This window comes from Amphiura filiformis, chromosome 10 (assembly GCF_039555335.1).
Source record: "Amphiura filiformis chromosome 10, Afil_fr2py, whole genome shotgun sequence".
Lineage (NCBI taxonomy): Eukaryota > Metazoa > Echinodermata > Ophiuroidea > Amphilepidida > Amphiuridae > Amphiura > Amphiura filiformis.
In genome coordinates this window covers 68,183,279-68,198,200 of record NC_092637.1, presented here as the reverse complement: position 1 = coordinate 68,198,200, position 14,922 = coordinate 68,183,279, and the positions used below count along the sequence as shown (strand labels likewise).

Sequence of the window (14,922 nt, the reverse complement as noted above, 5' to 3'; positions counted from 1 at the left end):
TGACCCCCTTTTTTCTAGAATAGCATCATCAAAATGCAACAAAAAAATGCCGAAACTGTCATCTTTTGCTCCATTTTTTCAAAATTATGCCGAAATTTTCAAAATTTTGCTCCATTTTTTCAAAATTTTCTACCCGATGACCCTTTTTTTAAAATCTTATACTCGATGACCCCCTTTTTTCAAAATATTTTACCCAATGACCCCCTTTTTTATTTTGTTTGTACCCAATGACCCCCTTTTTTAAAATAACGCTTTGTACCCGATAGGCCCCTACTTCGCAACTCCGGTAGGCACATACCCGTCACTTCTAATGTTGAGTGCCCACCCCGGGTGTTTTTGTCAGGTCAACAAAGCACTTTTGACATCTTCAGACAAATATTCTCTCATATCATAGAACTCCATGTTAAACCCCAACAATATCCTAATAGTTATTACTAAAATTAGGCCTATATGGAAAGTGTACATTATTGCTTTAATATCAAGTTCACCTAGCGGGTTCATATTTAATGTTAATTCAACATGTTCAATGACGCATGTGGTTCCAGGTCAAAAGCTTTCACGCCCGGGGGCACTCAAATCAAACTTGAAGTCATCGTCGAGCAGAAAAACGCCGAAAAGGGTAGTGTTTTCAACTGGCGCGGCCCTCGTCGCGCGTTATCAATTTCAAGCTTTTTGCAAAAAAATTGTAGCCTTTTTAGCCACTTACAAGTCCAGCAATAAGGGTAGTGAATTGCATGTTTGTTGGAAACAGTTTTCCAACTGATATTTTACATACACAGCAACTTTATTGGAAATATTGCTGAAAATAATAAAATCGGAGAAAAAGAGTCCTATTTATGGTATGTCCATGAAAAGTGGCCTTGTTTTATAATAAGTCAGTGAAAAGGGTCCTGTTTTATCAATGAAACGGGCCCTCCTGTATTTTGTTTTCGTATCAGTGAAATAAGGGTCTATATTTTGAGTTGGTCAGTGAAAAGGGTTCCTATTTTGCTCTTAAGTCAGTGATAAGGGTTCATTTCATCAATGAAGGTCGGCGTTTATGGTTGGGAATTTGAGGGGCTGTTTGAGCATGACATAATAATGGTATATGTGAGTGTCCCCCGGGCTTTCACCATGTTCACTGTCGGTGAGCTTGAATTCATGCGAAAATGTACAGCAGTCGTCATAGTAATCATGGCGTACATGGCGACTCTTTTATTCGGGCTTCTATCTATCATCCAAAATAATAGTACCACATTGCTCATTTGGATCGTCACATTCCTTGTCGTATGTGTGATTATAAAACAACGTAGCACCAAACGCAATGGATTGCCACCAAGTCCACCGACTTATCCACTTATTGGTAATCTCATTACCGTATTCCTAAGCTTTCTTCATGGTGAACGCTCACATGAAATGGTAACGAGATTATCTAAAACCTACGGGAAGATATTCTGCTTGAGCTTTGGAAACAATGTGAGGTTGGTTTATCTTAATGATTTGAAATCTGTGTCAGAAGCATTTAAGAATCCGTTTTTATCGGATCGAGCACCGTCTGCAGCGGAGAGATTAACGGGTGCTACTGGTAAGATCATGCAGAATAATAGCTTGACAATTAGGCCAGTCAAAATATTTAATCACCCACCATAGTGGTTATCCACTTTACTCATGCGTGACAGAAGGTGCTGATTCCCGTAGAATTCCTCATTCAAACCAATTCAATGCACGACCTCGGAGTTACCTGCATGACGTTGGCGGGCTATTTTGAAGCAGTCATGGTTGCCCATTCAGGTAGGCCTACTTCTTTTGAAAGTCCTAAACAAGGTATAGACCACTTGGCATGTGATTTCATTGCCCGGCAGTATGCGCGCGCATTATGGCAATTTCCCCTGCAGTGTGCGTACGCATCGTAGTTTGCTTAGGGCACGTGCATTTTAAATCGCCTGCCACATTTCATATAATACAAGAAAACCATTGAACAGTGTAGCGGCTCGTTCAGGCATATCGATAGACGAGTCCCTCACCTTTATTGATAAACAGTGATGTTAAGTGGTCTATAGCAGTCGCTGATAGGATATGCAACTTTAAGAACACGGATAACCTCTATTAATTGCAACAGAATTCATTTAATCACCATTCATTTCAGAAAATCATACTTATTAACACATCAAAAGTCCCCGAAAATTCCAGTAGTGGAACAATGCTTAGTTTGCATAAATCCAAAATGGCCGCTTATGCAGGGGTGAAATTTCAAAGTTAGTCGAATTTTAAAAGGGCATTTCGCGATCCATACAGCATCATCCCCACTTTTCTCCAAAAAAGTTGAGATGTTTATGTAAAAAAATTCTTGCAGATCAATTTGTTTGGCAAAAATATCGTGAAATTTGAATTACGTTCTGGTGTACCAGAAAAGGCTTTACTATGGGGCTCAATGGGAAAAATCGCTAAAAATTATTTTTTGACAACCAAAACCTAAGCGATGTGTCATCATGCAGTTATTGTTAACTACATGTATGCACACAACACAGGGGCACTCACAATAGGCAATTGAACCCTACTGGTAGCGCTGTGTTGTAGCTATACGTGATGAACTAGTTAGCATATATCAAAAAGTATAAAAGCTATGATTTTAGTACTTGCTCTATGTTTCAATTACTTATTCTTTTCCAAATATCTGAATCTTCAACCCGGTACAAGCTTTAATAACGGGGGAACATACATTTTTATTAAAAAGAAATCCTACCATCAATCCAAACTCGCCGTGTTATTCCACTGCACATTTTGCTTCACCGGGCAGCCATTTTTTTGGTCGTATTTGGAATATTGGTTTCATAAAACCGTCATAGGTACAAATCAATTAATTATGGCTTATTCTCTACATGTCAATCTTTAAATAATTGGCATAGTCCTTATAATAATGGTGGTCCGCCTTGATGAGTAAATGACAGCAAACAGCTGCAAACCAGTGAAAAATACCCCAAAACTTGGTCAGTGGAGCTCCGCTCGTACATGTCAATAGCGTCATTATCGACTGGATTAGTCGTCCGTAGCGGACAATTCGATCGCTCATTGGATCAATATTATCAGGTGGTAATAAATTTGCATTGGTTTAATCTTCAATAAGGGTCATTCCATATGAAATCAAGGAGGCGCCCCACCTGACCCCCTCAGATTTGCTTTATATTTTAGTCATATATTGTACCTGTAAAAATATTAAAAACCTGCAAATTTGAGGTCTGTTAGTAGCTCTTACGGATTTTCTATGGCAGCCATTTAAAGTTTGAGTAGGGGGGTCTAAATTTGGACCCAAAAGTTGCCCTTTAAATAAATTTCATCTTTGAGAGTCTGTGCCTTCCTTATAAAAAGAAAAAGAGGTCTGAAACTTTGTATAGGGGGCCTACACACTAACTGCATGCCCAATTTGTCAAAAAATAAAAAATAAAAAAATTCTGTAATTGCGCGTTGTGTCACGGGGTCATTAAATATGCAAGAAAAAATGTAATGTTTTGTAAACTGGCAAGTTTAGCCCCCCTAAATTCACATTTTTTGTCAGATTAATTATTTTTTGCTATCACTGATGCTATATATAGGATAAATACAATGCATATCCAAAAAATTGAGGTCACAACTCATTTACATTTGGAACAGCGCCCTCATTTTATATGAAGTCAACCTATACAATTGCTGGGACTTAACAAAGTTGTAATTTAAGACTAGTAGTTATATAAAAGTGATGTTTTAAAAGTTTTGATGGTGGATGTTGAATTTGCAATAAATTTCATCTTCGTGAGGGCGCTGTTCCAAATGTGAATGAGTTGTGACCTCAATTTTTGGATATGCATTGTATTTATCCTATATATAGCATCAGTGATAACAAAAATAATTAATCTGACAAAAATGTGAATTTAGGGGGCTAAACTTGCCAGTTTACAAAACATTACATTTTTTCTTGCATATTTAATGACCCCGTGACACAACGCGCAATTACAGATTTTTTAATTTTTTATTTTTGACAAATTGGGCATGCAGTTAGTGTGTATACAAAGTTTCAGACCTCTCTTTTCTTTTATAAGGAAGGCACAGACTCCCAAAGATGAAATTTATTTAAAGGGCAACTTTGGGTCCAAATTTAGACCCCCTACTCAAACTTTAAATGGCTGCCACAGAAAATCCGTAAGAGCTACAGACCTCAAATTTGCAGGTTTTAATATTTTTACAGGTACAATATATGACTAAAATATAAAGCAAATCTGAGGGGGTCAGGTGGGGCGCCTCCTTGATTTCATATGGAATGACCCATAAGCGGGTTTATGGCTGGAAAGGTCACGGTGAATTTGCCGTGGACGACGACACTGCACTATGAATTATGTTGGTACTGGCATACTGGATTCCTAAGTGTGCAATCTATGTTCCACCAAGTCGACACTCGTTAAAGCGCATAAGCAATTTGTGTGTATATCAAGACCATCCAAAACAGCTTTCTTACAGTAAAGCATATAATAGGAGGTCATCTGGGGTCACATACAGTAGTGTACATTGTACATGTGCCTGCTGTCATAACTTCACACACAAAGTTTTAGGCAATTTGGTGACACTATTTTTGTCCGTAACTTCAAAAGTATATGCACTAGAAACATGATTGACTACTTCTTGTTTAGGTAATTTGATTCTCTTTCAAATGAAAGAACTTTCAGCTAAAAAGATTTAACTTCAAAATTTATCAGCATCCCTATAATCATGCATAACTCGCAAACGCAAATTAGGAATCAACTGGAATATTTTTTTGGTGGATATCTACTGAAAAATGTTATAAAAAGAGGATGTAGGATCATGAAGTAATCCTTTAATAAAAACATACCAATGTATTTCTCTCGTCATGTAGTTTGACCTATCTCCGAGGTACAGTTCTTGCGTTATGAGAGGGAAAAGTCAAGTGTCAAAATTTGGATTCCACGTCCATAGGGGACAGAAATTTAGATATTCTCTGATTTTGATAAAAATGGTCTCGGATTAGTCCACTTGCAAGAATATATTTTTTTGAATCTCGGATGGTTCGTTACCTTGGTAACGTAGCAAAAAAGATCAAATCCATTGATCCCTGTTGACCTTGACCAATTTTGTGACGTTACACACCGTCCACGCCAGGTAAAGAATTAATTTGCATAGGCATCAAAGCACACGTGTTTATAAACTGCCCTCCGGCTGCTGAGAGTAGCTTACAAAATAAGCTTATACTTGTACGCTCGGTGAGCAATTGATTTAAAGGCTTAATGTACGATTTCCTTCAAATTTTAAATTTGTCATTATATACTCAAAATGCTCAAATAATACTAGTAATAATGATCGGGAATGGTTTCTGTCCATTTTGAGCTGAAATAACGAGGTAACGTGAAAGAAACACTGCTTGTTATTTTGGCCGTTTAACACGCAGTTCTATGGGCGGACATAAAGTCATAATTTCTTGAATTATGACTTTATGTCGATTGTCGAACTTTGCTCTGTTTACCTACAAGCACAACAAATTTGGCTGATTCCATTTATGTGCAAGTTGTGACATGTGTAAACATTACAAATATGCCAAAAAATCAGGTTTGAAAAAAATTAACCAAATTCATATTATAAGATCGTACATTATGACTCATAATACTATGAGTTTTCTTTCAAAGCAGTCTAAATCTATTGTCGGTCACTGTATTTGTGAAGCTCGAGTCTTTCAATGTATTTCAAATAGACCACATGTTGTGTTATGATTGTGTAGATTCTTTTGATGTGATTATATTCTCCAATCCGCTAATATATATACCGTTATTTTTGCTTTTTGTACAACACTTTCGAAAGACTTGCAGTTGAATATAATGTGTTGAAAGAATATGATAAGCGTTACTGTGCGTATTGCAAATTCAATCTGCGTCTTGAAAACAAACACTGACGAAAAATTGAATTTCCTTGAGTTGGCAACGTTAAAGAGGATAATGAGCATGCGCAGATCGTAAAAATTAATCATCACAAAAATTGTTTGTTTTTTTGCAATTGTTTTTGGTACGTCATAACAAAACAACACTCTTTCCAATAAGTTTTTTTCTAAATCTTGAGGCTCCATTCCACGCTTGCTTTAACAGGTATTTTCGGTGCATCTGGAGACGTATGGCATCATCAGCGACGCTTCGCCCTTTCCGTTTTTCGGAGCTTCGGTGTCGGTAAGGAAAGTTTTGAAGAGAAAATAGCAACAGAAATTCGCCAACTAGCTAAAGAGTTCGTCAACTTTGACCTACGACCTTTTGACCCTCAGGAATATCTCATGTGTGCTTCTTCTAATGTAATATGTTCCGTCATTTTTGGTCGGCGTTTTGAGTACGACGATGAAGAATTTAAACACCTGCTGGCAATCTTAGATACACGTTTACGGCTGATTGGACAAGGTGGTCTAATTAGTGCTATTCCGATACTACAATATCTATTCTACCAATCAGCTCAGAAAAATAACGAAATACTTTTGGAATTGTTGAATTATTTCACCTCGATTATTGAGTCATAAACTTGACAGGGCTCAGGCAGAAGGGAATACTGAATGTAATGATCTCATAGATTTGTATCTCAGAGATATCGACAAGAATCAAGGCGAAGATTCACCGTCGGATTTTGTGGACGAGCGCCATCTTGCGGCGCTTATTGAAAGTTTATTTTTAGCTGGAACGGAGACGTCAGCGTCGACACTACGCTGGACATTACTTAACATGGCCACTAAACCAGAGGTACAAAAACGAATCCAGGATGAAATTGAGGATGTGTGTGGCGCTGATAGGCTACCGTCATATGCTGACCAGGAGAATATGCCTTACACGCATGCCGTTATCTTGGAGGTTTCACGGCTTCACAGCATTGCTATCCTCGGTATGTATTACGATTAATATTATTAAGTAACTGTGCTGGGGTTCAGCAAGGTTCTATACGAAGCCTTATGTTATGACCGTGTTTGCTAATAAGCGGTACCTGGTGTCCCACAAGGCTCCATGCGAGGCCTTGTTATGTTATGACCATGTTTGCTATCAGACGGTATCTGGTGTCCCACAAGGCTCCATACAAGGCCTTATTATGTTATGACCATATATGCTAGCGGACGGTAGACCCACCTGGTGTCCCATAAGGCTCCATGCGAGGCCTCATTATGTTATGATTATATTTGCTATCATTAACAAACGGTACCCCCACAAGGTTGCAAGACCTTATAATATTATGACTTTATTTGCTAGCGGACGGTAGCTGGTGTCCCACAAGGGTCCATACGAGGCCTTACGATGTTATGTAATGACCACGTTTGCTAGCAGATGGTACTTGGTGTTCCACAAGGCTCCATATGAAGCCTTATTATGTTATGGTGTGTTCTCATGGAATTACATCTACCATATCTACTGCAAGGCTCCATATTAGGAATTTTTTTATGCATATAAAATTTGTTCAATGGCTCTCATCTCATTCATGCACCTCAGGTTTTTTTTTAAATATATTTTCTAAACCTATTTACACGCCCTATTGTCTGATACATTCTCCTCATTTAGGTGTTCCACACTTCGCTTGCCAAGATGCAATCATTCAAGGTTTCCGTATTCCAAAAGGTTCTCTCGTCATATCCAACCTGTGGGGAATAATGCATGACCCGGATGTCTGGAAAGACCCGTATGAATTTCGACCAGAAAGATTTCTTGACGATGAGGGCGCTGTCAACGTGCCCATGGAATGGATACCCTTTTCAATAGGTAGGCATACAATCATAGCTGTTATAGGAAGTCTCCGGCAATCACAACATTATGCCTTATCTGTTAGGAAAATTATTATCAAGCACGAAACCCGTGGTTTTATTTTAAACACGCTCATATTGACCATAAAAACGAATATAAACAGTCGTGTCTCAACACGCGATATTCAAAATTCACGGGTGCCGAAATTGTCAGATGCAATGATGTCCAAGTAAGTCATTGCCCTAGACAATTTCGGCGCGGGAATTTTGAATATCGCGTGTTGAGACACGGCGGCTGTTTTTATTCGTTTTTATGGTCAATATGATAAAACCACGTGATTCGTGCTTGATAATATTGTTGTTCTAACATTTAGGCATAATGTCGCGGCAGGTATAAAAGACTGATCACTGATTGCTGATTACTGATTGCTGATCACTGACTACTGATTGACCAGTTGCTGATTACTGAACGGTTACCTGATTACTGATTGATCAGGAGCTGATTACTGATTGATCAGGAGCTGATTACTGATTGCCGGAGACTTCCTTTAAATCAGAAGTGACCAGGATTTGTTGATTTAAATGGCGATTTCAATCGAATGTTTTATAATCGGGGATTTAAATCAAGAGTTTATAAGTTTATTAATTATGGAAATTCAATCTGTTTTTGGTTGATTAATAACCGTCTGATGTAGCCTATATGTTTTTGTATTTAGATTTTGTCATTTGAAATACCACTGAATTACCACCAATTTTCACATGATTTATACAAGATTTTACATCATTTATTTTGCATTTGAATGAAAATTTTGTATTGAAAGATTGATATAATTGGAATTGCCAAATCTCAATTGCTCTATTGTATTGAACAATTTATCTACTGCTAATATTGGTATTGATGAAGTGGCCATCTACTGCTAATGTTGGTATTGATAAAGTAGCTATCTACTGCCGATATTAGTTTTGGTGAAGTAGCTATCTGCTGCTGATATTGGCAATGATGAAATAGCTATATACTTCTTTTATTGGCATTGATGAAGTATCTTTTTACTGCTGCTATTGATGAAGTAGCTTTCTACTGCTGATATCAGTGTTGATGAAGTAGCTATCTACTGCTGATATCAGTGTCAACATAGATTTCAGAGTGTATGGTGTCTTAGAGTAACTATCTACTGCTTATATTGGTATTGATGAAGTATCTATCTACTGCTGATAATGGCATTGATGAAGTAGACATCTACTGCTGATATTGGTGTTGATGAAGTAGCTATCTACTATTGATATTGGTATTGATATCTACTGCTGATAGCAATATTGATGAAGTAGCTATCTACTGCCGATATTGGTATTGATGAAGTAGCTATCTACTGCTGGTATTGGTATTAAGTAGCCATCTACTTCTGATATTTGCATTGATGAAGTAGCTATTTACTGCTGATATTGATGAAGTAGCTTTCTACTGCTGATATTGGTACGGATGAAGTAGATATCTACTGCCGATATCAGTGTTAATGAAGTAGCTATCTACTGCTGATATTGTTATTGATGAAATAATTATCTACTGCTTATATTGGTATTGATGAAGTATCTATCTACTGCTGATAATGGCATTGATGAAGTAGACATCTACTGCTGATATTGGTGTTGATGAAGTAGCTATCTACTATTGATATTGGTATTGATATCTACTGCTGATAGCAATATTGATGATGTAGCTATCTACTGCTGGTATTGGTATTGCTTAAGTAGCCATCTACTTCTGATATTTGCATTGATGAAGTAGCTATTTACTGCTGATATTGATGAAGTAGCTTTCTACTGCTGATATTGGTACGGATGAAGTAGATATCTACTGCTGATATCAGTGTTAATGAAGTAGCTATCTACTGCTGATATGGGTATTGATGAAGTAACTATCTACTGCTGATATTGGTATTGATGAAGTATCTATCTGCTGCTGATAATGGTATTGATGAAGTAGACATCTACTGCTGATATTTGGTTTTGATGGAGAAGCTATCTACTGCTGATATTGGTATTGATATCTACTGCTGATAGCAATATTGATGAAGTAGCTATCTACTGCTGGTATTGGTATTGATGACGTAGCCATCTACTTCTGACATTGGCATTGATGAAGTAGCTATTTACTGCTGATATTGATGAAGTAGCTTTCTACTGCTGATATTGGTATTGATGAAGTAGATATCTACTGCTGATATCAGTGTCCATGAAGTAGATATCTGCTGCTGATATTGGTATTGATAAGGTAGCTATCTATTGTTTATATTGGTATTAATGCAGTATATAGCCATCTACTGCTGATATTGGTGTTGATAAAGTAGCTATCTACTGCTGATATTGGTATTGATGAAGTAGCCATCTACTTTTGATATTTGCATTGATGAAGTAGCTATTTACTTCTGATATTTCAAAGTTTAGGGGTCTGAGCTTTCGATCCTAGCAGGATCTTTATCAAAGGCAAAGTGACAAGACAACACACAAACATGCATATATATAGTGACATGGACATAAAGGAAAAGGAAATTAGCAAGACAATAGAAGACATAAGTGGTTCCTGGGAACTATCAATTGGGGCAGGAAGTGGGATGTATTGATGAAGTAGCTTTCTACTGCTGATAATGGTACGGATGAAATAGATATCTACTGCTGATATCAGTGTCGATGAAGTAGATATCTACTGCCTATATCAGTGTTGATGAAGTAGCTATCTACTGCGGATATTGGTATTGATGAAGTAGCTATCTACAGCTGATAATGGTATTGGTGAAGTACCTATCTACTACTGATATTGGTATTGATAAAGTAGCTATCTACTACTGATATTAGTATCAATGAAGTAGCTATCTACTGCTGATATTGGTGTTTATGAAGTAGCTATCTACTGCTGATATATTGGTATTGATGAAGTAGCTGATTGATGAAGTAGCTGATGTGTTTTAATAATTTGAATATAACGTTTTATTGTGAAAAGATGTATGGATGACATGTGTTGAGAGGGGTGTGTAGGGGTGTGCATGTGGGAGTGAGAGTGTGATTGTATGAGGAAGAATGCAGGGTTACTATTTTATTTATTATATATAATTTTAGTTTTTAGTCTATGTACACTAATGTATTGTATTTTAACTTAACCTGTGTTTGTTAGTAATATTTTTAATATCCACACGGACATGTGGAAGAACAATACTGTATTGAACATGTTTTTACCGTGTATAAATAAAGTTATTATTATTAGTAGTAGTAGAATTGATGAAGCAGATATCTACTGCTGATATCAGTGTTGATAAAGTAGCTATCTACTGCTGATATAGGTATTGATGATGTAGCTATCTACTGCTGATAATGGTATTGATAAAGTAGCTGTCTGCAGTAGATACCTATATACTGCATCAATACCAATCAGTATACATGTATTTAATTGGAATTGATGGAAGTAGTTATCTCCGGTTGATATAGCTAAGCTAATTGAGCAGACAATAGTTTACAGGTTACATCAGAAGCAAAACTAGCATCTTCATCTTTATATATCTTCATCTATACTTTATATTAATTATTTATTCTGTTTGCATGTCTTCTCTGCAGGTCGTCGTGTTTGCTTGGGAGAAAAATTATCCAAGATGGAGCTGTTTATATTCACAACCCATCTACTGGGCCGATTCTCATTCCAAAAACCAGATGATGTACAAAGTTATGATTTCAGAGGAAGAAGTGGTGCTGTATTGACTCCTGCACCTTTCAAAATATGTGCCATTCCCAAGGGTACAGGTGAATAGAAGCATTGGTGTAGCTGCCGGGGGGCAGAGGGGCAATTGCCTCCCCCTGGCAATGCCTATTTGGGCCCCCGCCCCCCCCCCCTAGCGCAGGGCAAAATAATAAGGTGTGAGAGATATGGAAAAAAGGGGAAAAGAAAGAGAAAGAGAGAATCCATAGGTCAACCAACGATAGGTACAGATAGAATTTGAACATTTTAAAAAAATTTGTAAAAATGAAGTCGCTATCCCTTGTATTCATTTTTTTTTTTTTGCTCTTCACTTTTTCAAACCACCGAAAAAAAATTGGGTCAACCTTTTTGAGGAAGGGGCGGCAAAATTTTTGTTTGGTGGATTTGGGCCCCCGCCCATACAGGCTTGCACCCCCTGGAAAAAATCCCAGCTACGCCACTGAATAGAAGGACACTTTCCATTTATTTGGTCACTTGTTTGACACGGTAAAGCCTAACCTACTGCCCTAACCCTCTATTGAAAGCAGAACAGGGGACGAAATAAGTGCCCCTCTGACCATGCTGACAAAAAATGAAAGAAAAAATCGGGAAGGCAAAGAAAAAAGAGGGGCAAGAAACCTGTTTTCCACATCACAGACCAAAGTAGTGTAACATAGATTTGTTTTGTGGGCTACGGGCGCATATTGTCCCTAAGGCCTTTTTAACCCTGATCATGGGCTAAAATAGTATAAAAATACAAAACTTTTGTAGTGTTCCAATAATTGCCTTTTTTGGGAACTGAAAGACTTCACATGTATATACAGTCTCTCTAAAAAAACGGTATGTGTATATCCCACCGATAATACCAAGTCAAAATGATGCAACCAGGAAATCATTTTCATCTTTGCTCCTGAAAGTTTTATTTACTCCCCCACCCAAGAATGCTGCTACACCCCTGCTATACGCAGATTAGTCTCCAAAGCAGCAAGTTTGGTTCCGCTCCCTGTTTGTGTGGAGGGAGCGTAACCAAACTGGCTGCGGAGGATACTATACGCAGATTCATCAAGATTTTGCAACTTCACTGCTCTGCGTGCTAGTATAAAATGTCACAAGTTTGAAATATTTTCTCAAAATATCAATAGCTATTTTAAGAACCACTGAACCAATACTAGGCTTGTTTGTACTCGTTTTAATACATTTTTCATGTTGATTCCAAATATGGTCATGAAAATTGACAATTCCGAAATTTTTGAATTTTTAACCAAATTTGAAACTTGTCTGCAATCGACACACGCTTGGAGAGAGGAAAGCGTAATTGCAGCCCCTTTTCAGTTTTTCTACAAAAACAACACTATTTTTGAAGATAAATTTTAGACCACTTTTTCTCAACTGTTATAATAATTATTCTGGGCAGTTTTTTTTTTTAAATAGGGTTGTGGTTGGGGTCAGTGTTAGGGTTAGGATTTGGGTTATTTATTGTAAATATAGGGTTGGGTTAGGGGTCAGTGTTAGGTCAGAATTAGGGTTCATAATTACCATTGGTTTGTCGGAGAAATGGACAATTCCAGTTGAAATCCATACACCCACTATCGAAGACATGACCTTAATCTTCCACACAGGTAGTGTAGTTTTCAAATGGAGTTACCAATTTATTTATGTAACCCCATTCATTAAGGTGGCCCTAACGGCTAATGCAAAACTTTAGATTTTCTTTCAATTTAAATATGTTAAAGCTCTTGCCTTGTAGATTACAAAACTGAAAATTTTGTTTCAATCGGACATTCGGTTCTCAAAATATAGCCTGTCAAAATGGCATGAAATTGGAAACAACTTTCTTTTTATTTTCTATATTTTTAACTAGTTTCAGTTTTGTAATCAGGAAAGCATGGACTTTCACATATTTAAATTAGAAAAAAATCTATATCCAATAGCGCTACCTTAATGTTCATAAATAAGGGGTGTATGGATTTCAACTGGAATAGCCCAATAACCCATCGGACTAACGAGATGGTACCATATTTTTTGGCAACAAGACCAAATAACAACAACCTTGAAACCATCAACTACAAATCACAAATGGCATATTTATTTTCATTCACATACACTGCAACAAATTTCTTTGGCATTAAGGTTAGACGAGGTATTGTTGGTCGAAGCAACCTAAAAATCGATTGGCATTATCTAGATCAATATATTATTGAAAATTAACACCTTGATGTTTTGCAAAAGTTCATTCTACAAATCGTATACTTTGCTTAATTTATTGTTGTTAATGAGTTATGTACGTTTTACAAAAGTGTTGATGTTTCAGCCCTCTTTACAACGTAACTCAAGAACCGCAGCACCTATAAAACTATATCTGTGATATCTTAATTCTTCTACACGCTCGCTATGAATTGAGCAATGCAGTTTTTGACAAAGCTCACTACCATTCGTAAGATGCTGTGAACTACCAAATCACAACAGTTTAAAATAATTAATAACCTTAAAATGAAGAAAATTATATAATATTGGCTTTAAGGTGGTACTACACCCCTGGCATAATTTGTGCCTATTTTTGCATTTTTCTCAAAAATTATAGCGTATTGGTGACAAGTAAGATATGTATATAATAGGGGCAAGGACTACTGCACTGGAAATTTTATTTCAGCAAAGACAACAGTTGAGGAGTTACAGTCAAAAATGAGGGAAAACCAATATTTGATCATTAAATCAATAACTACTTGCCTTGAGTTGCTGGATTTCCAGTGCAGTAGTTGTAGTCCTTGCCCCTATAATATACATATCTTACTTGTCACCAACACGCTATTTTTTTTGAGAAAATGCAAAAATAGGCAAAAAAATTTGACAGGGGTGTAGTACCACCTTAAGTGAGTGATACATGAATATACAAGCTGTATCAAAATGATTGGTACCCATCAGTTCTCATTGATAATCAAAATTCAACAAAATTAGATTCAAATAAATTATAGATTAATTACACAACAAGTCAAATACTAATTTACTATACATTCTTAACATAGACTATTCAATGTTGCATTTTGAAGAGGCGTGCTTTACAAATAAACATCAAAATTATTTTGATACACACAAGGCAGGTTCGGTATTTTCATGATGAATGCGGTATATTCTCGTATCACACGAAAATAAGCCATTCAATATTATTATCACTTTATGATATCAAGCTGTTTTGATGCTTTTTGAGTGCCAAAGTATCAAAATAAACATGTTGGTCAGAATTTTTAAATGATGGACGGCTTTTCCTCCCAGCTACATACACAATTTCCAAAAGTTTAAACTGACTTTCAGCACAAAAATTCACAAACCTTGAATTTTCGATGTGTCACACACATCTTCATCAGAAGAAGTCCTAAGATGTTGTGATGGACTTGCCCTTTTGTTGAGCTACATACACATACTACATTGTACATACATGTACTTGTATTGTTAGATTTATAAAGTTTACTTCAAGGACTGTTAAATGTCA

At 36.8% G+C, this 14,922-nt stretch overlaps 1 protein-coding gene across 1 annotated transcript; it reads left to right on the top strand.

Moving 5' to 3' along the window:
* Window positions 1-1,137: 1,137 nt before the first annotated feature.
* Window positions 1,138-11,563, top strand: LOC140162377 (cytochrome P450 2U1-like). The gene is made up of 4 exons (XM_072185581.1): window positions 1,138-1,564; window positions 6,099-6,870; window positions 7,536-7,733; window positions 11,318-11,563. The coding sequence occupies exons 2-4, from the start codon at window positions 6,714-6,716 to the stop codon at window positions 11,506-11,508; spliced, it is 546 nt and encodes a 181-aa protein (XP_072041682.1). The 5' UTR covers window positions 1,138-1,564; window positions 6,099-6,713; the 3' UTR covers window positions 11,509-11,563.
* The last annotated feature ends 3,359 nt before the right edge of the window (window positions 11,564-14,922 follow it).